We start from the raw sequence: 24,734 nt of genomic DNA, 5'->3' as shown, positions 1-24,734 counted from the left end.
ACGTCCGTGCATGCTCGGGTCCGGTTAGCAGCAGGCCGCACAATCTGCCAAGAAAAGACAACCACGCTTTACTTTAATTACTCCCAAAGGGAACGCACACTGAGAGAGAGAGAGAGAGAGAGAGAGAGAGAGAGAGAGAGATAGGAACTGTACAATTTTGTCCCATCACAGTACAAGCACTCATTAGGCTGCCTCCTACTGCCTTGCCTTGTTTAACCTAAGAAACACTTGTGTGCTTTTTCTAGAAAGCTATTTATCCCCTATTTTTAGAGCCCTCCCTGCTGCCAGCACACCTGACCCAACCACTCAGCTCATGAAGAAGAACCGTGCTGAGCTGAAGTGTTTGTCAAAGCAGGGGGAAGACAAGCTCAACAGTATGGCGACAGTAGGGCACCTGGGGGTCGGTCCTTGCTCTGGTCTCGGCCTGTTCTGGTGTGTACATGCTCATCATGTGGGGCTCACATAGGTGGGATCCAGGTGGGCTTGGGCTCTGAGTGGGTTAGTACATACGCTTCCAAATGGGCCTCGTCGATACTGCCCACCTTACTCTCACATGGGTCCCGTCTAGGTCCTATTTGCAGTGTGCAACATGCAAATGAGGCCCATGCTTTCAAATGACCCTGGTGAGCATCCATCATCCATCAGTTCAGAGAACACAGTTCTTGCCCTTCAGGGGGGCTTTATACGCTTCTAGCCCACGGCTGGCATTATTAGGCATGATGCCAATATATATTCATATAGGTTCATATATCTAAGGTATATATATCTACTCCAGAAGGTCCTATTCTAGTGGCAGTACATCTCTACAGGGACTAGACAAGCTGTGTGCATGTGCACGTCTGTGTCAGCAGCAATAGGTGGAACTTAAAGTAGCTGAATATTCTGATATAGAAGGGGTGTCCACAAACTTTTGGACACACACACACACACACACATATATATATATATATATATATAGCTGGTGGCCTGTGAGGTCTGATTTGCTGCTTATGGCTCGAGACCTTTTTATTAATTTATTTATTAATTAATTTAAGGTAATAATTAGGGTGTCCAAACTTTTGCACAGGCCACCCTGATTGTGTTAGTCATATAATACAATATTAGTGTGTGTGTGTGTGTGTGTGTAAGAGAGAGAGAGAGGGACAGAGAGAGACTATCAATAAACGTGGTGCAGGCTGACACCTAGTGGTGAGACTGGCGAACTGCATACAGCCAATCAGAGAGGGAGGGTGCCCGGCAGCCAATCAGAGAGGGAGGGTGCCCGGCAGCCAATCAGATCGAAAGAAGCCTGACCCACAGGTGCTCGTTCATTTGAATTTAATTAGCATTTCAACGGCGCGCGCGAGCCCACCTGAGCCACCGCCTCGCTGCAGCTGCTGTTTACAGATGTTAGAGGGTCTGATGAAGGTCAGTGAGTGACCCCCCCCCCAGCACCTCTCTGAAAGATGTCCGGCCGCAGCTTCCGGGCCGTGCTCATGGAGGTGCCTGAGCGCGAGCTCATGGGGGACATTTTGCTGCGCGAGAGCGACGAGCCGTCGCTTCCGGTGCATGTCAATATCGGTAAATTCGTCCGGACGGAAACCGGGCAGTATGTGGACACGGAGGACCGCGAGGACGCCGCCAAGAGGAGGCAGATAGCCAACGCTAAAGAGCGGCTACGGGTGTGTGTGTGTGTGTGTGTGTGTGTGTGTGTGTGTGATGCTCCACTATTCAAACACAAAGCCATAACATTAGAACCACCTGCCTAATATGAGTAAGTTCCCCTCGTGCCGTCCTGGGGGTCTCTGGACTCTGGACAGATTCTTCAGGTGCAGTAAGTTGTGAGGGGGCGGGTCTAGGTACTGACCCCGCCCCCTTCAGCTGTGCGCTGGTTTGATACAGTAGGTGATGGTTCAGGTAATGGTCCTGTAGTTGAAACTGCAGCTCCAGTCTGAGGTCCAGCAGGACTTTGAGCCGTGAGGGGAGTGTAGTTCTGCTGTGCCCTCGCAATCCCCCTCTCGCGCTTTCTACTGCTCTTCTGTTTCTTCCTCATGCTCTTTATCGCTCTCTCGCTCTCTCTCGCTCTCTCTATTGCTCCCCATTTCTCTCTTGCTCTCACTTTCTTCCTTTTTCTCACTTTTGCTCCCACTTTCTCTTTTGCTTTCTCTTTTGCTCCCACTTTCTCTTTTGCTTTCTCTTTTGCTCCCACTTTCTCTTTTGCTTTCTCTTTTGCTCCCACTTTCTCTTTTGCTCCCACTTTCTCTTTTGCTCCCACTTTCTCTTTTGCTTTCTCTTTTGCTCCCACTTTCTCTCTTGCTCCCACTTTCTCTCTTGCTCTCACTTTCTCTCACTTAATTCCTTTTTCTCACTTTTGCTCCCACTTTCTCTTTTGCTTTCTCTTTTGCTCTCACTTTCTTCCTTTTTCTCACACTTTTGCTCCCGCTTTCTCTTTTGCTCCCACTTTCTCTTTTGCTTTCTCTCTTGCTCCCACTTTCTCTCTTGCTTCCACTTTCTCTCACTTAATTCCTTTTTCTCACTTTTGCTCTGGCTTTCTCTCTTGCTTTCTCTTGCTCTCACTTTCTCTTTTGCTCCCACTTTCTCTTTTGCTCCCACTTTCTCTTTTGCTCCCACTTTCTCTTTTGCTTTCTCTTTTGCTCCCACTTTCTCTCTTGCTCTCACTTTCTCTCTTGCTTCCACTTTCTCTCACTTAATTCCTTTTTCTCACTTTTGCTCCCACTTTCTCTTTTGCTTTCTCTTGCTCCCACTTTCTCTTTTGCTCCCACTTTCTCTCTTGCTTCCACTTTCTCTCACTTAATTCCTTTTTTTCACTTTTGCTCCCACTTTCTCTTTTGCTTTCTCTTGCTCCCACTTTCTCTTTTGCTCCCACTTTCTCTTTTGCTCCCACTTTCTCTTTTGCTTTCTCTTTTGCTCCCACTTTCTCTCTTGCTCTCACTTTCTCTCACTTAATTCCTTTTTCTCACTTTTGCTCCCACTTTCTCTCTTGCTTTCTCTTGCTCCCACTTTCTCTTTTGCTTTCTCTTTTGCTCTCACTTTCTCTTTTGCTTTCTCTTTTGCTCTCACTTTCTTCCTTTTTCTCACACTTTTGCTCCCGCTTTCTCTCTTGCTCCCACTTTCTCTCTTGCTCCCACTTTCTCTCTTGCTCCCACTTTCTCTTTTGCTTCCACTTTCTCTTTTGCTCCCGCTTTCTCTCTTGCTCTCACTTTCTCTCACTTAATTCCTTTTTCTCACTTTTGCTCCCACTTTCTCTTTTGCTCCCACTTTCTCTTTTGCTTTCTCTTTTGCTCCCACTTTCTCTTTTGCTTTCTCTTTTGCTCCCACTTTCTTCCTTTTTCTCACACTTTTGCTCTGGCTTTCTCTCTTGCTTTCTCTTGCATTCTTTAATCACTTTCTTGCTCTTTCTCTCGCGCTCTCATTAATGTTCTTGCACTTTTTTCCCCCTCTGTCTTTCTTTCGCGCCCCCTTTTGGTTGTTGTCTCCCATGTGCGCTCTCTCTGGTCCTCTTACTAATGCCCCGTTCTTTGGCGCCCTCATCAGGTGAAGAGCTTGAATAGCATGTTCTCCTATCTGAGGAGGATCGTTCCGGTGATGCCGCGAGACCGCAAGCCCAGTAAAGTGGACATGCTGAGGGCTGCGACCGAGTACATCCGCCTGCTCTCCTCCGTGCTGAGTGACTCCTCAGGACATGTGAGTGGAGCTCGTGGCTGGCTGGTTTGTGGGGTCTTCATGAGAAGACCCTCTATGTGGAAGCGGAGGTAATGGAAGGTGTGTTGAAATGTTCTTGGCAGAGCAACGAAGACACGAATGAGCTCCTGGAGAATCTAAGCAGCTATTCCAGCTCTGAGGACAGATGTGATGACCTCTGGAGCATGGAGGAGGTGGGCTTCTCAGAGTATCTCTATGGTGGTCTATTACACACGTTTCCCCCCTGTGCCCTCGTCCTCGCACCCCTTACTCTCGCGCTCTTCTCTCAAGGTCCTGGACTCTGTATCTATAGAAGGAGGGAGCATGACCGCCCCACTGGTCACTACACCACCACCACCACCAGCAGCAGATGACTCGGACCTGGGCAGCATGGCAGTGCAGTGCGTCGTCCCGGTCTACATCGTTCAGGTCGGCTCTGATCACACCTTGGTAAGAACACGTCATCCTCCATATATGCATCAACCTACGCCATGTCAAAAGTTTGTGGACACCTCTTCTAATGAATGCATTCAGCTACTTCAAGTTGCACCCATTGCTTGTCTAGTCCCTGTAGAGAAGTTTCTGCTTCAGAGAGTCCTATTCTATTCTATTGGCAATTGGTACCATGAGGTGGGGTATAAAACCCCCCAGCATTGAGCTATGGAGCAGTGGAAGAACTGTGGTGGCGCTCCTTCCAATACTGTTTGGATCATGTGGGGTGGTGTCCATCCTAAATCTAATGCTCTTGTCTCTGAATGCAATCAAATCCTCACAGCAATCCCCCTCTAAAATCTAACAAAGCCTTCTTCCTTGGACAGTAGAGACAGTAACTCCAACAAAAGCAAGATAAATTGAATACCCTTGATTCCAGAAGAAACAATGAATGAGCAGGCGTCCCAATACTTTTGTCCAAATTGTTTGTGTGTGTGTTAAAGAAACCTGCAGTAATGACGTGTTTACCGGTCAGAATAAGCCACTGTTAACTTACAGAAATACACATACGTGTTTTAATACGCTATATGGACAAAAGTATTGGGACACCTGCTCATTGTTTCTTTTGGAATCTGTCCAGAAAAGGCTTTCTAGTATGTTCCTGTGAGGATTTGATTGCGTTCAGCCACAAGAGCAATAGTGAGGTTAACAAATGTATGTATACAGCTGTCCATGAGGGGGCGCTCAAAGTGTGATTTATATTTACTGCAGTGGAGTAAAAGTGAATAACACTCTCTAACTGTAGGGGGAGCCCAGGAGCAGAAAATACCAATATTGGCAGCTTGCTTCTTTCATTTATTTGGCTTGTATTAATTGACTAATTATTATTTATTGACTACATTGCCAGAAACTGTCTTTCCACAAAATCCAGATCAGGAAAACCTTTTCCTTTAGTTTAGCCGTGGCACTAAATATTCAAAACAGCTGTATAAAATAATCAATATTCACTAATAAAGGATCTTTGCCCTGCAGGTGTATCAGGCGAGATGAAGGTGCGAGCACTGTTGGCTTTTCCACAGCACTGGAGGAATTCTTATATTATATCTTACAGTATGAATTTGACTCTGATTGGAGAGAATTGTATAATTTATTTTTATATATGTATATATTTTGTGTAAGCAGCTGCTGAAATAACTGCACAGCTGGTTGTAATTCTGTTCACTATTTAAGTTTGTTTGTCAGCACTAATGTATAATAAAGAGACACCAGCATTACCTCTGATTCCTGATCATTACGGTAATATACAGCAGTAATATACGCTTCAAACATGGGGGGGTGGAAACCAAAGCACCTAACCAGTCTCTTTTGAGTATTTGTCATATGGTAGCATTAATGTACATAATTCATTATATATATATATATATATATATATATATATATATATATATGTGTGTTTGTATGCATGTATTTGTGTGTGTGTGTGTATATTTAGTATATTTCTATTTAGTTATGTACATTAATTTACACATACATACATATATATTTAATTATGTACATTAATGCTACCATACTGTCAAGTAATGTGTGTGTATAAAATATATAAGTATTTTATGTGTATAAAATATGTATGTGTATATGTGTAAATGAATGTCCATAACTAAATAGAAATATACTAAATACACAGATACAGGGGTAGGCTTTGGAAAGAATGCTTGACTATGTACAAATATTTTACATTAAAATAAAAAAAAATAAAATATATATATATATATATATATATATATATATATATATATATATATATATATATATATAAAATAACAATAATAAATATAAATAAATAAATCTGGGGGAAATAATAAATATAAAAAGTGTAAATATATAACATCAATCAGAATTGTCCGTTGTCCCATTTTAGGAAATCGGTTTTGTGGGACAGTTCTAAAACATTGACTAATGTTTGTGGACGCTCCTTCCAGTGACTGCATTCAGCTATTTGAAGTTGTGCCCATTGCTGACACTAATGTGCAAATGCACACACACACCTTTTAACCAAGTACATCAACTTAATATTGAAGTTTTGGTATGTGATATCATTCAGGTGGACGTATGGTGGCTTTCCAGGAGAAGGCCTCTGGCCACTGGAGGCCTCTGGCTTGGGCTCCTACCTTTTTTTATATATATATATATAGGAGCCTTTATTTAGAAGGAAACTATGGAAAATATCTCTAAGCACTGTACCTCCAAACCTTCTGCTATTCATTTTGGTGCTATACACAATAGAGCTGGGCAATATGACAGTATTTTATCATATTGTGATACACTTTGTTATGGGGATGACGATGAGCTTCTCTAATCATATGGAGGAGACTCTCAGTGCTTAATAAACACTGATCAGCTGCGGGTTTCATTACTCACAGTGTGATTAGACTGAAGGGTTAATTAGATGAGTATAAATGGGAGTATGGGATGTATGGGAGAGGATCTGAATAGTATTTGTACCATATCACCCACCTCTAATACACAACCATTTTTGTTTGGCCATGGTTTTTATTTTTTCCTCCCCAATTTAGTCCCCCGCAATCCCACTCTCTGCCACCAGATGGCGGTGCGCCGGTGCTTTGAGACTTCTCCAGGATTCTCCAACTAATGGACCTCAGTCGTGCCATAAAAGTGTAGTTTAGCAGTCAGATATCAGGCATTACTCCCTTTCAGCACCACTCGGACAGACTCCGTGTGTGTGGCGAGGCTGTAGAGAGCCTAAACGCGTGGCTAAGCCGGGAGACACCCAGCGATGCTTGGGCAGGCGTGGCAGTGGGCTGGTCCAGGCTGCAGAGGGGGATGCTCTTCACACCAGAGCCTGTGTATCATCACAGGGGGGTTATACTAGGGAAACGCTCAGGAAAAAAACATTACTGACCGTGCTGGACTGAGGAGGACGGATTTTGCATCATATTTGGTTGCTTGTACCCCCCCAACACACACACACACACACACACTGACAGGCTGGGAGAGAGACTGCAGGTGTGACGTGCATACAAAGGACAAGCTGGAGAGGATGGTGTAAGGTAAGCATTTACAGTAGGCCATTCTGGGTATGGGCTGGGTATCTCCACTAGGGATGCGACCCCATCAGTCACTCGCCCTTGCCTTTTGTTAGCTAGCTATTATAAAACCCTGCCTTGGCTCTTAATACTTTAATCTGCTATAATAATATTTTTTTTAATTATGGTGTATATATATATGTGTGTGTGTTATTTCTACAACGTTTGTAATCAAGTATAATGTGTATGAATCATATTTCGCCTTATTTCCCAGCTATTAATTTTAACTCTCCGTTCCACCTTAAATATGTCATGGTTGCATGCTGCCGCCTCGCTGTAAGTGCTATAGGAGGCGCTCCATTTAAGGTGGAATGGAAAGTTCCCATGAGCAGCTACCGAATAAGAAGCCCTGTTCAGCGTGTTCAGCTTCTGGTTAGCAAATACACAAACCTTGTCAATAACACATTGTTTATGTGTCCATATTTGACCAATATTATTTACAATACCTCGTATATCTGTGTTTTGTGGCCAATGTCGTGGTCTTATTTGAGGAGGGGGCGGGGGGGGGCACCGTTTCGACACCCAGCGTAGCTTAATTTTAGCACGTATTTTATTATTAAATATATTTTTAATTTAGTTTATTTGGATAAACCTGCTTAAAAAAGCAGAATATGAGTAAAAATACTGTACAAATAAATAAACAGCGCACCAGGCCCAGCCGCCATCAGCGGCCGTTCATCCAATCCGGGCCGCGCTCGGTGTTGCTAGGCATCCACGAGCGCGCGGGATTTGTGCAAGCGATGGGAGCTTCGATTCAGTTCGACGAACCGATTCTTTCGAACTGTCCGTTTGTCCGTAATAATAGCCATTATTATTATTATAGTAGTAGCTATGTACGTACAGCAGATCCTCACAGCGATGTTCGGGTTCAGTATCGGGTGTAAAGCCTTCCCAAGAAGAGCAGAGCAGACCGTTTTTGCAGCAAACAGGGACCACCGACTCCTCCTTATTCATACCCTTCGCCAGATACGATTCGCGAGGCTTTGGGATGCAAACCTGTGCACACATGGGTTTAAATGGTTAAAGTGATGGGAAAAAAAATTAGAAGTCATTAGACTTCATTCATTCTAGTAAACATTGGTTTGATGCTCTAAAAAGACTAGCGAATCGGTTCGACTGATTCATTGAGGAGAGCCGATTCAAAAGAACGGATCACGGATGCTGGCGTGTGGGAAGAACAACGAGGCGCCATGTCTTGTTTTAGTTTCAGTTTGATTTATATTAAAGCCCTGCTTGTCTGTTTTTGCCTCAGATCCAGGAAAGCTTGTTTTTAGAGCTGTTCTGGTGAGATTAGGGGGGTTTACCCCACCCTGCTCCCCTCTGTCCAGTTAGAGGGGTATTGTAAGGTTTCCTTCTGGGAGAGGAGGAGAGGAGGGTGGGACAGAGCCAGGCTCCCCCCAGAGAGGCAGAGATAGACCTATTATTTAGAACAAAAAAGACCCCTTCTGTCTTTGCTGATGAAAAACCATGCTAAAATAGCTTAATATTAGCTAATAATAATAATAATAATAATATGATATTATTATTATTATACTATTTCTAATAATAATATATTAATCTTATATAGGACTTCTGGGTTATAGACGATATCTGATTTCTTCATGTTCAAGACTTTGAATTACAATTAAGAAACTATATAGTAAAATAAATAATACATGTTTTATATGATACAATAATAATCAAATTAATAAATTGGGACTTAATCCACCTGGACCAGCATTATGGATGAATACTGCAATTGTAAAGGAAGACAGTTCAGTAAAATAAAGTTTAAAAAGTGGATATTTTTAATTCATCATCACCTAAACACTGAGCTTTTCTGCAGTTAATATATTGTATAATATATTGTATATCTTCAGTTCCCTAAATCCCATATTGATTTTGATATCATTGTGCATCCTCATTATTATTATTATTATTATTATTATTATTATTATTATACTATTTCTAATAGCAAAAATACAACAGTTTTATATTGGAATTTTGGGTTAAAGACAATATCTGTTGTTTTCATGTTCAAGACTTTGGATTACAATTTTAAAAATATAAATAAACTAATAAAATGATAATAATCAAATTAATAAATTGGGACTTAATCCACCTGGACCAGCATTATGGATGAATACTGCAATTGTAAAGGAAAATAAAGTTTAAAAAGTGGATATTTTTAATTCATCATCACCTAAACACTGAGCTTTTCTGGAGTTCTGCAGTTAATATATTGTATAATATATTGTATATCTTCAGTACTATTATTATTATTATTATTATTATTATTTTATTATCACTAAAACTACTACTACAACTATGAATAATATATATTAATAAAAAAATAAAATAAATATATGTAATATATAAAATATATAATAATCTAAAAAATGATGGTCTACAGTGTTGCAGTTAGGGTTCATAGGATTTCACAGTCATGGATTAAAGCCTAGTCTTGGACTAAACTGCCGTGCCAGTGGTGCTTTACTGATAAACATCTATGTAATCAAGACTGGGAACGCGACCCATCCAGTAACAATGCACGGATCGGCAGGACACAAACCACGCCTAGCTTCTGGTGCTCTTTATATTCTCGTTTAACTTGTTAATATTGTTTAATAATTCTGTTATTTGCCTTTAAAGTGCTGCTGGGGGAAACATGGAGAAGGAGAGAGGAGTGTGTGTACTGGGAGACCCCAGGCCCCATCTGTCTCGTTTCCAGAGTGAAAATTGAGAGGCGGAATTAGTCTCTCGCCCAGTTGGAGTTTAATGAACTGCTCAGAATAATATATCCTTCTAAACCGGCTGCACTCAGATCCACTTACAGCAGGCTGTAATAGACCTGTCTAGCAGCTCCTGCGCTGATGGTAAACCTACACAGCAAGCGATTTTACACCTGAAAGTCTGAACCAAGGCTGATGTGTTTGTTACAGTGTGTACATTTGATCCGGCTAGTTGTGGTTTCACGTGGCGGTTTGGTGAACACGCTACAGAACACTGCATGACCTGCATCACCTACGCGTGCAATGCCTCCCGATACTGACACTGTGAGTTACTTATCCAAAAAACTGAATAAACAGACTGATGTGGTTCCACTAATCTGCTGATATTACAGTCCTACTACTGAATAGTTTCATTTGATTGCGCTCGTCCTGCAGCAGTTAGATCATCCACCACAGATTTAATCGTCCCCATGTGCCCCCGCAGCTCATTTTTACTTCTTCTATTGTTTAATGGGTGCCGAGAGCCTGCTTTAACTTCCCGTGATTGGTTTGAAAGCCCAAACCATCCAAAAAAATGTGTTTTCACCCTGCAAATGAACTGCACTAGGGCTACTCAACCTAGGGCTGATTTCGCCAGAAGTCTGAGATCCAACATGTCGTCATTAATAATAATAACGCACCCCATATATTGAAGATTGGAGTAAAATCATTTACATTAGGTTTATATAATGTGCCTCTGGTAGATATGGCAAGCAATATCTGCTATGTTTACTATGATTCAGTGTGATTCCGCCCGATTCAGCCCTTCCAATGCAAAGCCAAATGGTTACTAATGCCGCAACGATGCGGACCTGTTAAACAGGGTGGGGGTTTCACAATTTGCTGTGTTGCTAAATCAGGACCTGGAAGTGTTCACACAGCATCTCGTAATAATTATTCACTATTAAATAATGAAATAATATAAATATTATTCACTAGCTAATGTACTGAAGCCGTAATTCAGTGGTTAGCATGGTGTAATCTGCCTGTGTAATTCACGCTCGTCTCAAATCATGCCAATAAGGCAGTTTTATAGATGTTGTTAACCAAAAAATGCTGGAATCCACCTAAACAAGCCTGTTTGAAGGTAACTTAATGAGGTTTCACACGAGTTAGAGCAGTTAGCACAATGCTAAAGGATAGCTATAGCCGTTCTTCTGCATAAAAGACATAGTCCAGCACATCTGTTACATATCAGCTGCAGTTTGCTTTAAAGGATTTGTCTCACAAAGATAATGCTAGCTTCCACTAAGCGAGCTGGTCCATGCTGGTCCATGCCAAACCCGGTAGGCAGGCCATGGTAATGCTGCAGTAGGGATGTTGTGCAAGGCCTCAAGCTGGGCTATGCTAACGCAGCGGTGGTGATGTTGGACGAGGCCCATAGCCAGCTCCAGTATGCTAAACTTCATTATGCCTGAGTGCACTAAACTGTACTTGTCACCACACTAATGATCAGTGCAGCTGAAGAGGCTAAACTGGAGCAGCTGTTCTTGTACTTATTAGATCCAGCCACTCCTCCATTTTCATTACTAGAGACATAAAGACCCAGGATCTTGCGGCTCAATCAGCAGATCCCTACATTATTAAGCTCTCCCAGCGAACGGTTCAGTGGCCCAAAGTACGGTTTAGCTAACCATGCTGAGGAAATCAGGAACTTGTATTTTAGTGTGTCGGGAACTTGTGTTTACGAGTCTATAGAAGAAGATAACTTTTGTGTACGCATCTATAGAAGCAGAGAACTTGTATTTTAGTGTGTATAAAAGTCAGGAAATTGTGTTTACGAGTTTACAGAATCAGAGAACTTGTGTTTACGAGTCTATAGAATCAGAGAACTTGTGTTTACGAGTCTATAGAATCAGAGAACTTGTGTTTTAGTGTATATAGAAGTCGGGAAATTGTGTTTATGAGTCTACAGAAGCAGAGAACTTGTGTTTATAAGTCTATAAAAGCAGAGAACTTGTGTTTTAGTGTATATAGAAGTCGGGAGCTTGTGTTTATGAGTCTATAGAAGCAGAGAACTTGTGTTTACGAGTCTATAGAAGCAGAGAACTTGTGTTTTAGTGTATATAGAAGTCGGGAAATTGTGTTTATGAGTCTACAGAAGCAGAGAACTTGTGTTTTAGTGTATATAGAAGTCGGAACTTGTGTTTCTAAGTCTACAGAAACAGAGAACTTGTGTTTATGAGTCTACAGAAACAGAGAACTTGTGTTTATGAGTCTACAGAAACAGAGAACTTGTGTTTACGAGTCTATAGAAGCAGAGAACTTGTGTTTTAGTGTATATAGAAGTCGGAACTTGTGTTTATGAGTCTATAGAAGCAGAGAACTTGTGTTTACGAGTCTATAGAAGCAGAGAACTTGTGTTTTAATGTATATAGAAGTCAGGAACTTGTGTTTATGAGCCTACAGAAACAGAGAACTTGTGTTTATGAGTCTATAGAAGCAGAGAGCTTGTATTTGTGTGTGTACAGAAGTTGTTCTATAAGAGTCTAGAGAAGAAGAGAACTTGTAATTCAGTGTATATAGAAGTTGGGGACGCGGTATAGCAAATTGAGGCAGGTTCTCATCACCCTTTACACAACAGAAGAAGAAAAAGAAGCAGAAATACAGTAGAAATGAGCGGCGGGGGCACATGTGGACGCTTATATCTGTGGGTGATGACATAACTGCTGGAGGACGAGCTCAATCATTTAGTGAACTGAAACGCTTCTTAAGTTCTGAGCCGACTTTGTCCTCCTATGCTCAGAACCGTTGGCCTTGCGATGGAACTGAGACCATTGATTTGAATGTACTTCAGAGATGAAGAGAAAGGAGATATGTGAGAAGACTAGTGTACGAGTGTTAGACGATTACAATCGGAGAAGCAGTCAATGGTTTACAGCATGGCTGCATCGATTTACAAAGCTAGATATGATTTGAGTTTAAAACCGAAATGGCTAACAACCACTTTGATCAGCAACTCAATAAGAATTGATCATTCAGATTGTAAAGTGGGTTGTTTACATCTATTATCTTCGAGAAAGGTTTTTAGCAAGCTGCCCCTTATGGGTCTGCAGTGCACCCATATGGAAAGCCAAGGTTTTATACCAATTAAGGGCTTTTCCTCCAGCCACATGTCTAAGCCAAGAGCCATCTAGGATGTTTCGCCTTGTCCTCTGGAAGCGGTGCATGCTAGAGTCGACTACTTTAACGTGATTACTGAGCACCACTAATACCAATTAGACCTCACTTATACACCTTCCCTCCAGTCTGCAGCGGCCAGCCTCCCTGCCTTCTCTAAAAGCATTAAGATCTCTCAGTCATGGTAAAGGACCTCGTCCGGTCTGGGAGGCTTCCTTTTAGACCGATCAATAGGCCTGAACAGGGAAGTATGTGCATAGGAACAGGGAATTTTACATGTGTATAGGAGCGGAGAACCTGTATTTATGAGTGTATACAGGCAGGGAATTTGTGGTTTACTGTGTATAGAAGCAGAGAACTTTGTATTTTAGTGTATATAGAAGTTGGGAACATGTGTTTTAGCGTGTATAGAAGCAGGGAACTTGTCTTCTAGTATGTACAGAAGCACTGAACTCATGTTTGCAAGTGTGTAGACGTCTGAAACGTGTTTCAATGTGTGTTTAACTGTGTATAAAAGCAGGGAACCTATTTTTTACAAGTGTATAAAAAAAGAGAGCTTGCTTTTTTCAGTGTATAGAAGCAGTGAATTTTGTTTTACTATGTATAGAAGCAGATAACTTGTGTTTATCAGTGTATAGAAGCGGAGAACCTGTATTTTACTGTGTATAGAAGCAGGGAACTTGTGTTTATTAGTGTATAGAAACAGAGAACTTGTGTTTATCAGTGTATAGAAGCAGATAACTTGTGTTTATCGGTGTATAGAAGCAGATAACTTGTGTTTATTAGTGTATAGAAGCAGATAACTTGTGTTTATCAGTGTATAGAAGCAGGGAACTTGTGTTTATTAGTGTATAGAAGCAGATAACTTGTGTTTATCAGTGTATAGAAGCAGGGAACTTGTGTTTATCAGTGTATAGAAGCAGATAACTTGTGTTTATCGGTGTATAGAAGCAGATAACTTGTGTTTATCAGTGTATAGAAGCAGATAACTTGTGTTTATCAGTGTATAGAAGCAGATAACTTGTGTTTAACTTGTGTTTATCGGTGTATAGAAGCAGGGAAATGTTAAAGCAAGCAGAGAGCTAATGCTTAAATGCATATAAACTGTCTATGGAAGCAGGAAACCAATGTTTCCAAGTGTATAAAAGAAGGGAACTTGTGTTTCAGTGTGTATAGAAGGCTTGTTTTAATGGATTATACCTCTGTGTATGTCAGGGGGTAATGAGGGCGATCAGAGGGTGGAGGGCAAACTCGGCGAGTGCTTTTAGAGAGTCGGCTAATCCAGAATAATGTAGTTCATACTCTGACACAATGAGTGGTACAGTAATGCTTCCGATTCGGGGATAAAGTGAAGCCCTATCAGCACTCTAGAGCTTAATTTGACCACCACTCTAGCAGCGTACCAGGCGTACAAGTCACTGTCCGAATCGGCTCATTTGCATTTGTGTTTGAACCCTTTAATACCCCTTAAATATTGCTTCTGATATTTCTGTGTGATCTTTAATCAATTATTCTTAATGTAGAATTAGATGGCATAATAAAATGATAATAATGGGGTTGTGTGTTTCTTGATTTTTTTCAGTTTTTCTTTGATGTTTTAATTATCAAAGGAACCTGCCTGCCTTTTAAATCACTGAGATAATTGAACTTCTGATATTACGTTAACAGAACAATAATTGCAGGCATTAAAATCTTAATTAAAAGATTAGGATGTAAACACAGTCATTCAGACTTGTTTTGGTGTGAAACGCTCTGTTCCAGGCCGACATACGGTACCAGTCAAAAGTTCGGACACGTGTGCTGATCATTATCTTAAAAACATTTGATCCAATTGATGCTCGGGTTCCCATATATATATATATATAAAACCCCTCCAGCCATGACATCCTAACTACGGTGGATACCAGTGTGTCCCCAGTGACAAAAACGCTTGATCACAACATCCCTGTTTAAAACCCATCCCCTGGTGGAGGGATACATGCAGGGTGTTATGAAGCTAAATAGTCCCCATAGAAATGTTTCCCCATCATCATCATCATCATCATCACTCCATATGAGGCCCAGAAGACACGTGTGGGTTTACTGGTGGGCTTAGTTCATTTACTCTCAACCACTGAAATTCAGTTTTCTTTTTTCTGTATCGTGATTACGGTTTCTATAGCAGCGAGGGCTTTTTGACACTGGTCCCAGCCGTAACACATGGGCGGATTATGCTGCCAATGTGCCTCCAGAAGGGTCCCGGTTGTTAAAATCGTCCCCCGGGAGAGTGTCTCTGAGTGGATGCCTCTCAGCAGCTGATCCCCCGCCAGACAACCAGCGACAAAAAAGCTTCAGCTGACCAGCGGAGCATGGATAAATGGACTGGGTGTATTGCTTACATATCAGTGACAGCAGAGGAGAAGGACAGGCTCGAAGGTGTTACAGGCCCCATATCACGCCTAAAGTATTGGGACACCTGCGAAATCAAGAGTATTAAGAAAGAGTTGATCCTGCTTTTGTTGGAGTAACTGTCTGTAATGTCCAGGGAGGAATGCTTTCTACTAGATTTTGGAGGAGCATTGCTATAGGGGTTTAATTGCATTCAGCAACAAGAGCGTTTCTGAGACCAGGATGTTGGATGAGTAATCACCAACCCATGTTATCCCCCCAGTACAACCAGAACCCACCCAGTATGACAAAAACCACAACCAGTAAAACTAACCCCCCAGTTCAACCAAAAACCCTCCCAGTTCAACAAAAATGCATCCCAGTATAACCAAAACCCACCCAGTATAACCAGAACCCACCCAGTATAACCAAAACCCACCCAGTATAACCAAAACCCCACCCACTACAACCAAAACTCCACCCTGTACATCCAAAACACCTCCCAGTACATTAAAAACTCCACCCTGTACATCCAAAACACCTCCCAGTACATTCAAAACTCCACCCAGTACAACCAAAACCACAACCAGTATAACCAAAACCCCTCCCAGTACAACAAAAACCACAACCAGTACAACCTAAACTCCACCCTGTACAACCAAAACCACAACCAGTATAACCAAAACTCCACCCTGTACAACCAAAACCACAACCAGTATAACCAAAACCCCTTCCAGTACAACAAAAACCACAACCAGTACAACCTAAACTCCTCCCAGTACAACCAAAATCACACCCTGTACAACCAAAAACCCACCCAGTACAACAAAAACCCCTCCCAGTATAAACAAAACTCCACCCTGTACAACCAAAACCACAACCAGTATAACCAAAACCCCTCCCAGTACAACAAAAACCACAACCAGTACAACCTAAACTCCTCCCAGTACAACCAAAATCACACCCTGTACAACCAAAAACCCACCCAGTACAACAAAAACCCCTCCCAGTATAAACAAAACTCCACCCTGTACAACCAAAATCACAACCAGTATAATCAAAACCCCTCCCAGTACAACAAAAACCACAACCAGTACAACCTAAACTCCACCCTGTACAACTAAAACCACAACCAGTATAATCAAAACCCCTCCCAGTACAACAAAAACCACAACCAGTACAACCTAAACTCCTCCCAGTACAACCAAAATCACACCCTGTACAACCAAAAACCCACCCAGTACAACCAAAACCACAACCAGTACAACCAAAATCACACCTGGCATTAGGCCTAACGGCTCCATAATGCAGCAGCAGCAGCGTTCCGGCCCGGAGTGGGAATGACAGGGATGCCTGATCCAGCTGCTACATAATGCTGCTTTTCCTGTAATGCTGGATCTGTACCGTCATGTACTGAAGGTGTGTCTCGTAAGATGTCCTGATCTGCGGACCTTCTGCTGCCACTTAGCCGTCTGCGTGAAACTGACATACATTAAGATGTACGTTAGGTGAACGGAAGTGAGGGTAATGTATTGCGGAAGTCTAAAGTGCATTCAGGCCGCAGAGCCGCATCCTCTATAAGCAGTTTGGCCAAGTGCCATGTGCTCCACAAAGCAAAAAAACATCTGAGATTATTGTTTCCTCAGCATAATACTAACACTGGTGAGTTACAGGGTAGAGGTCAAAAGGTCAAGCTATGCACCGTATGTTCAGCCATAGTGTACACAACCGTCCATGGACTTATTTCTGAGTGATCTATGCGTCAGATCCCGATCATGTCTTGGGAGACTGACTGCCTCTGTGATCAGTGATCAATCATGTGTATTAGATTTGTGATGAATCACCTCTTTAAAAGGACGGTTCGGGGGTTGAAACTGGCAGCCCTATGCATATATTACATTGACAAAAGTATTGGGACGCCTGCTCATTCATTTTATTTATTTTTTTAAATCAAGGGTTTTAAAAAGAGCTGATCCTGCTTTTATTGTTGGAGTAACTGTCTCTACTGTCCAGGGGAGAAGGAAAGGGGAGCATTGCTGTGAGGATTTAATTGCATTCAGCGACAAGAACGTTACTTAGTGAGGTCAGGATGTTGTCAGAATGATCACCACCCCAACCCATCCTAAAAGTACTGGATGGAGCACCACCAGCCATCATTCCAGAGAACACTGCAGTCCCACTGCTCCACAGCTTCATGATAGTCCTATTCTATTGGCAGTATGTCTCTATGAGACTAGACAAGCTGTGTGTGTGTGTGTGTGTGTGTGTGTGTGTGTATGTATATATACATCTGTGTCAGCACCGATGGGTGTCCACAGAAGGGATGTCCACAAACATTTGGACAGCTTTGTTTGTGTTGATATTTGAAGTCGTAGCAGTCCGTTACAGCAACCTATCACACGTCCTTGGGTGTGGTGCGCAAAAAACCCTTATCTGGTGTCCACAGCACTGTGTGTGTGTATGGGAGGAGGTAGGTGTGTGTGTGTGTGTATGAGAGACTTCTGCAGTGTAACTGGATTCCACTCTGTAAATGTCAATGAAATTACAGAGCGGATCATATTTCAGTAATTCACTATGATTGATCGACCGCTTTCTCTCTCTCCTCTCTCGTCCCCCAGCTCCCTCCCTCCCTCCCTCTGTCCCTACCTCTCTCTATATATCTCTCGCCCTGTCTCTGTATCTGTCTCTCGCCCGCTCTCGTTCTCCGCCAGTGAAAGAAAATGAGCAGCTCCCCAACTCCAAAAGGGACCCCGGTCCAGAGTAGCCCGGTGGATGGAGAGTGTGTGATGATGGAGGCGGTTCAGTCCCCCCAGGAGTCCACCCCGACCAGCGGCTCCAAGAAGCGAGTCTCCAGCATCCTGCAGAGCCCTGTGAGCACAGATGTGTGTGTGTGTGTGTGTGTGTGTGTATGTGAGTCCTGTTATTGTCACACATCAACCTTTGCACTACATATATCACAACAGACATATACACAGTCATATCAAAACATTATGACCACCCCTGTTTGTGTATTGTTACACCCCTAGCATGTAACCTCAGTGTGTGTGTATGTGTGTGTGTGTGTGTGTGTGTGAAAACGTGTGTGTTTTGAATGGACGAGTGGGAGAAACGGGTCGAGCCTTCAAAGGATGACAAAATATTAAATGACCCTCTGTAGTGTCCGTGTCCTCACTTGTCCTTTTAGCCCCTAATTTCATCCCTCCATTCGGCCCATCCACCGCTCCCAATCCCTCTCCCTCTCTCTCTCTGTCTCTCTCTCTCTCTGTCTGTCTCTCTCTCTCCTTCCCCCCTCATTAGACTCCCAAAGATATGATTAGCTCCACAGCTTAGACATAAGCTGCCCTGAATCACTGTTCACAGCTGCAGAGAGAGAGAGAGAGAGAGAGAGACAGAGTGAGAAAGAGAGAGAGAGAGCATTACAGTGTGTAACAAACAGGTGGAGAAAGGCAGAGAGAGAGATTTGAGAGAATGGAGGGAGGTGTTTCGAAGAGGTAAAGGAAGGTAGAGAGACATAAGGTGAGAGTGAGTGAGTGAGTGAGAAAGAAAATAAAAAGAGAGAGAGAGAGAGAGAGAGAGAGAGAGAGAGAGAGAGAGAGAGAGGTATATGAAACAGCAGGAGAGAGGGAGGGGACAAAATTGATAGTATCAGAAAGTTGGAGCTGCCACCGACCGAACAGCACTGACCGAGGGACTGACTGACAGTTGGAGGGAGTGAATGACAGTGAGGAAGAGTGGAGGAGGAAGAGGAGGAAGAGGAAGGAGCATGGCTGGAGTGTGGAAATACACTAGGAGCTGAATGTATGTGGATGAATTAGTCACTACTGAGTGGGTGAGAGCTATAGTTAATATAGTGTGTGTGTGTGTGTGTGTGTGTGTGTGAAAGAGAGAGGGGAAGGAGTGTAAGAGTGTGTTTAAGTGTCTGTATGTGTGTGTGTGTGTGTGTGTGTGTGTGTGAGAAAGAGAGAGGGGTGGGAGTGTAAGAGTGTGTTTAAGTGTGTGTGTGTGTGTGTGTGTGTGTGTCTGTGTGTGTGTGTGTGTGTGTGTGTGTGAGAAAGAGAGAGGGGTGGGAGTGTAAGAGTGTGTTTAAGTGTGTGTGTGTGTGTGTGTGTGTGTCTGTGTGTGTGTGTGTGTGTATGTGTGTGAGAAAGAGAGGTGGGAGTGTAACAGTGTGTGTGTGTGTGTGACTGACTGAACACAAGGAACTAAGCTAACAGTTGCTGTGTATGTGTGTGTGTGTAAGGTGTGTGTGTGTGTAAGGTGTGTGTGTGCTTATCTGCTCTGTGGGAACGTCTTGGATTGCTGAGCGCCAGAATTTTTCAATTCATAATTCAGTAAAAAGTATCTGTAAGAGATCTAATATTTAAAACCAGTCTCAGACTATAGTCTGATCTGCTCGTGATGGTTGAGGTGAGCGGTGGAGACGATCACCATGGCCAGATTCTCAGACATTTAGGCTCCGCCACATGTATGTCACCTGGGGTTTGGCCTCCCGCCCCCACAGAACTACATGGGCCTGTTCACACCTGCCATTAACATGTGGTTTGCATCCACTTTAAATCTGGATTCACTTTGATCGGACAATACACTGCATCTCCAGTGAGATCAGATCAGGTCAGATCTCACGTGAAAAGACACATCAGCATATACATCAAGACGGATGGGGTTCTACCACAACACTGTGGAACAATAGACGGTTCTCGCATTCTAACAGAAAGGAACAAACTCTTGCTTCACACACACACACACTCACTCACACACAACGTCTGATCTCCAACTGTTCTGAGATCTGTTCCTGAGACTCCTCTGCATCTCCACCCTTCTTCCTAAAGGCCTCAGAGAGGATCTGGCCATGATGGTGATCTGATCTTCACCACTCACTTCAACCATCAATCAAGATCAGACCAGACTAAACGTCTGAGGTTTAAATCAGACTCCAGACTCCTCCAGAATAATCCTCTCCAATCATGATCTGATCATCTGCAGCTGATGTTCTGCTCCTGAGTCTGATTCTATTCTAGTCTGAGTAATAAATGTGACGGGAGGGGGGTGAACTTTTATTTATAACTTCTATTAATTCTATTTTATAAATGATGATTAATTGATGAGGGTTTCTGAGTTAGATAGATTAGATTATTGATCACATGAAGAAGATCAGACGTTCAGATGTTTATATATGATTAAAAACACAAGGTTCTCATGAGGTTTCCACATTTTTTCACGTGACTATGAGTAAGCTAACTGTTGCTTGTGTGTGTGTGTGTGTGTGTGTGTGTGTGTGTGTGTGTGTGTTTTCCAGTCATTCCGGGAGGAGCTGGATGTGTTGATTCAGGAGCAGATGAAGAAAGGAGGGAGCTCCTCCAGTCTTTGGGCTCTCAGACAGATCGCTGATTTTATGGCTACTTACGGCTCTCCTGCTGCTCTGCCTGTATCACCGTCCAGTATGTGGACACACACACACACACACACACACACACACACACACACACTAGTTAGAATCACCTGTAATAACATTCAGTGACTATTTATGTAAAGGCTAACAACACAGGGACTTCATAACACATGCATTACATCACATTCAAAAACCTGGTATCTCCAAAATAGCAACTTTACAAGAGAAGGAAAAAGACTTTCCAATTTTCAATGGAAGTCAATGTAAAAAGATTGTATTCCAGGTCATTTTGGAGCATTTCTATTGGTCCGTTCATCATGAGATTCTGATATAATATAAAAAACAACAGCCAGATTCACATTATGTCAAAAAGTGAAAAACGGCACAACTGGAGATAGAAGGTTTTTGTCCGACAGCGACGATAAGCAATAATAATGCACCTATAAATCAATAATTCTGTATTTATGACCAGTTTATGTAAAACATTCCAAGCAAAGGGCTTCAAAACAATTGCCAAAAATAATAGAACATACACTGTATATCAAAAAGTTTGTGGACACCCCTTCTAATAAATAGGACTCTCTAGAGCAGATCAACATGATGAACCTATTGGCATCATGCTGCCTCATAATGCCAGGCGTGGGCTAGAGGTGGGGTATAAAGCCCACCTCTAGAAGAACTGTGTGGAGCTCCATCCAGTACTTTCTGGGATGAGTTGGGGAGTTGGGGATGGTGAGGTGGGGTGGTGATCATCCAACCTACTGGCCTGACTAATGCTCTTGTTGCTGAATGCAATCAAATCCACACAGCAGCAGGAACAAGCATGGTCCTTTATTACAGGCATTGTTCCTTATAAAACTGTCTGTCTCTGTCTCTGTCCTCAGCAGTGACCATGGTAACCCCTATAAATGACCTGCATGGCTATGAGCCCGGCTCTATGGTGAAGGGGGAGAGATTGATGCGCTGTAAGCTGGCCAGCGTCCACCGTCTGCTGGACCTGTACGGCTGGGCCCAGCTAACCACTGCTAACCTCACAGTGAGTACACTTACTACAACTGACCTATCCATGCTCTCTTAACCCTAATGAGAGACTGTAGCTCCGCCTCCTCAGTGTATATCACAATACCTACATGTAGAGTGTTATTAATATTCACCCTAATTGGAGACTGTAGCTCCGCCTCCTCAGTGTATATCACAATACCTACATTTAGAGCGTTATTAATATTCTACTCTAATGAGAGACTGTAGCTCCTCCTCCTCAGTGTATATCACAATACCTACATTTAGAGCGTTATTAATATTCACCCTAATGAGAGACTGTAGCTCCGCCTCCTCAGTGTATATCACAATACCTACATTTAGAGCGTTATTAATATTCACCCTAATTGGAGACTGTAGCTCCGCCTCCTCAGTGTATATCACAATACCTACATTTAGAGCGTTATTAATATTCTACTCTAATGAGAGACTGTAGCTCCTCCTCCTCAGTGTATATCACAGTACCTACATTTAGAGCGTTATTAATATTCTACTCTAATTAGAGACTGTAGCTCCGCCTCCTCAGTGTATATCACAATACCTACATTTAGAGCGTTATTAATATTCACCCTAATGAGAGACTGTAGCTCCGCCTCCTCAGTGTATATCACAATACCTACATGTAGAGTGTTATTAATATTCACCCTAATTGGAGACTGTAGCTCCGCCTCCTCAGTGTATATCACAATACCTACATTTAGAGTGTTATTAATATTCACCCTAATGAGAGACTGTAGCTCCGCCTCCTCAGTGTATATCACAATACCTACATTTAGAGTGTTATTAATATTCCCCCTAATGAGAAACTGTAGCACCGCCTCCTCAGTGTATATCACAATACCTACATTTAGAGCGTTATTAATATTCACCCTAATTGGAGACTGTAGCTCCGCCTCCTCAGTGTATATCACAATACCTACATTTAGAGCGTTATTAATATTCACCCTAATGAGAGACTGTAGCTCCGCCTCCTCAGTGTATATCACAATACCTACATGTAGAGTGTTATTAATATTCACCCTAATTGGAGACTGTAGCTCCGCCTCCTCAGTGTATATCACAATACCTACATTTAGAGCGTTATTAATATTCACCCTAATGAGAGACTGTAGCTCCGCCTCCTCAGTGTATATCACAATACCTACATGTAGAGTGTTATTAATATTCACCCTAATTGGAGACTGTAGCTCCGCCTCCTCAGTGTATATCACAATACCTACATTTAGAGCATTATTAATATTCCCCCTAATGAGAGACTGTAGCTCCGCCTCCTCAGTGTATATCACAATACCTACATTTAGAGCGTTATTAATATTCACCCTAATGAGAGACTGTAGCTCCGCCTCCTCAGTGTATATCACAATACCTACATTTAGAGTTATTAATATTCACCCTAATGAGAGACTGTAGCTCCTCCTCCTCAGTGTATATCACAATACCTACATTTAGAGCGTTATTAATATTCACCCTAATGAGAGACTGTAGCTCCTCCTCCTCAGTGTATATCACAATACCTACATTTAGAGCGTTATTAATATTCACCCTAATTAGAGACTGTAGCTCCTCCTCCTCAGTGTATATCACAATACCTACATGTAGCCAAAAACATCTAAAAACACATAGACCAAAATTTTTTTCTTTTATTGCTCTGTACTTTTTACTGCCTTTACTTGTCTCCATACCAGCTACACTAGTAACTGCAGCTGTTACTGCTCATACAGTCTTGCAGTACTTATATAATAATGCAGGTTCTGGAAGCTCCCACTCACTTTCACTTACGCTTCTTCTCCAAACGTGGCACAGAGCTGCAAATAACTGCCTTCCTTCTTCGTTTGGGCCTCAGAGTAAAGCAGAGTCACGTTTCATGTGAGAATGTGTGTGTAGGAGTGTTTTCAGATGATGAGGATGTGTGTATATATATATATATATATATATATATATATATATATATATATATATATATATATATATATATATATATATATATATATATATATAGTGGTTGGTGTGGTGCAACAGATAACACCACTACCAGCCACTGAGTTACAACACCATGTGGGAGACCAGGGTTCGATTCCCAGTCTGGGTGACTATGCTGCGCTACACCAATAAGAGTCCTTGGGCCAGACTCCTAACACTGCATTGGCTCACCTCTGTGATATGAATAACCTTGTATGTCGCTCTGGATAAGAGCGTCTGCTAAATGCCGTAAATGTATATATATATATATATATATATGTGTGTGTGTGTGTGTGTGTGTGTGTGTGGAAAATTTGGACGTCCAACTTTTCCATTGTTTTTATTGACATTTAAGTCCATTGAATAACTTGCAATGGTCCAAATTTATTTGAGTAAAATTATGAGTAAAAAAATGCAAAATTATGTAGATTTTGGGGCTTTTTTAGAAAACTATTTTAGGGAAGTCACTGATAGTTTTTCTTTTTGGGTTTGTTTTAATGTTGATCAAAATTAAATCATAGAACAATTTCCACAAATGCCACGGAAATATGGTTCTTTTCACACAATATCTAGGATATTTACATAAATTACTTATATTTTTTTCATTTGTAAGGAAGTGATGTGTACTGTAAAGACTTACTGTAAAAAACTGCATAGCAACCACATAACACCCACTTAGCAACATATAACCACCTGAAATACTATGGAAAGTGCCATAGCTACTTGAAATACCTTAGCAACCACCTAAACTACCATAGCATCATTCTAGCAACCATCAATAACTTACAGCTAGTCTGTTGCAATATCAGTAAATTAGTCTTTGACAGCTAATGTAAAAAAATGAGCATTTACAACCCTGTTACATTCATTAAATCAGTGTAGGAGCTGTGTTTT

The 24,734-nt window shown here is 42.0% G+C and overlaps 2 protein-coding genes across 4 annotated transcripts in view; both read left to right on the top strand.

Moving 5' to 3' along the window:
• The first annotated feature begins 1,435 nt into the window (after window positions 1–1,435).
• On the top strand, window positions 1,436–5,372 carry figla (folliculogenesis specific bHLH transcription factor). Its single transcript, XM_072664339.1, has 5 exons — window positions 1,436–1,661; window positions 3,535–3,684; window positions 3,786–3,875; window positions 3,973–4,131; window positions 5,146–5,372. The coding sequence occupies exons 1-5, from the start codon at window positions 1,446–1,448 to the stop codon at window positions 5,161–5,163; spliced, it is 633 nt and encodes a 210-aa protein (XP_072520440.1). The 5' UTR covers window positions 1,436–1,445; the 3' UTR covers window positions 5,164–5,372.
• Window positions 5,373–6,753: 1,381 nt separating this feature from the next.
• add2 (adducin 2 (beta)) overlaps window positions 6,754–24,734 on the top strand; it is a 40,468-nt gene continuing 22,487 nt past the window's right edge. The window contains exons 1-4 of one of the 3 annotated variants that reach the window (XM_072664337.1): window positions 6,754–7,181; window positions 18,073–18,324; window positions 20,751–20,892; window positions 21,728–21,879. In XM_072664337.1, the coding sequence (XP_072520438.1) occupies window positions 18,175–18,324; window positions 20,751–20,892; window positions 21,728–21,879 (444 nt within the window). In that variant the 5' untranslated portion in view covers window positions 6,754–7,181; window positions 18,073–18,174. Of the gene's footprint in view, window positions 7,182–18,072; window positions 18,325–19,231; window positions 19,253–20,750; window positions 20,893–21,727; window positions 21,880–24,734 lie in introns of those variants that run through there. The other 2 variants (XM_072664336.1, XM_072664338.1) reach the window with 2 other exon arrangements.

Source organism: Salminus brasiliensis, chromosome 20 (assembly GCF_030463535.1).
Source record: "Salminus brasiliensis chromosome 20, fSalBra1.hap2, whole genome shotgun sequence".
NCBI classification, from domain to species: Eukaryota; Metazoa; Chordata; class Actinopteri; order Characiformes; family Bryconidae; genus Salminus; species Salminus brasiliensis.
The sequence above is the reverse complement of the archived record's forward strand: the minus strand, read 5'-3'. Positions and strand labels throughout refer to the sequence as shown.

Bases quoted from the DNA above. Each gene is read 5' to 3' on its own strand.
- figla (XM_072664339.1), top strand. From the start codon at position 1,446: ATGTCCGGCCGCAGCTTCCGGGCCGTGCTCATGGAGGTGCCTGAGCGC. The intron at 3,685-3,785 runs GTGAGTGGAGCT...TGTTCTTGGCAG, and splicing joins TGAGTGACTCCTCAGGACAT to AGCAACGAAGACACGAATGA. The intron at 3,876-3,972 runs GTGGGCTTCTCA...TCTTCTCTCAAG, and splicing joins ACCTCTGGAGCATGGAGGAG to GTCCTGGACTCTGTATCTAT.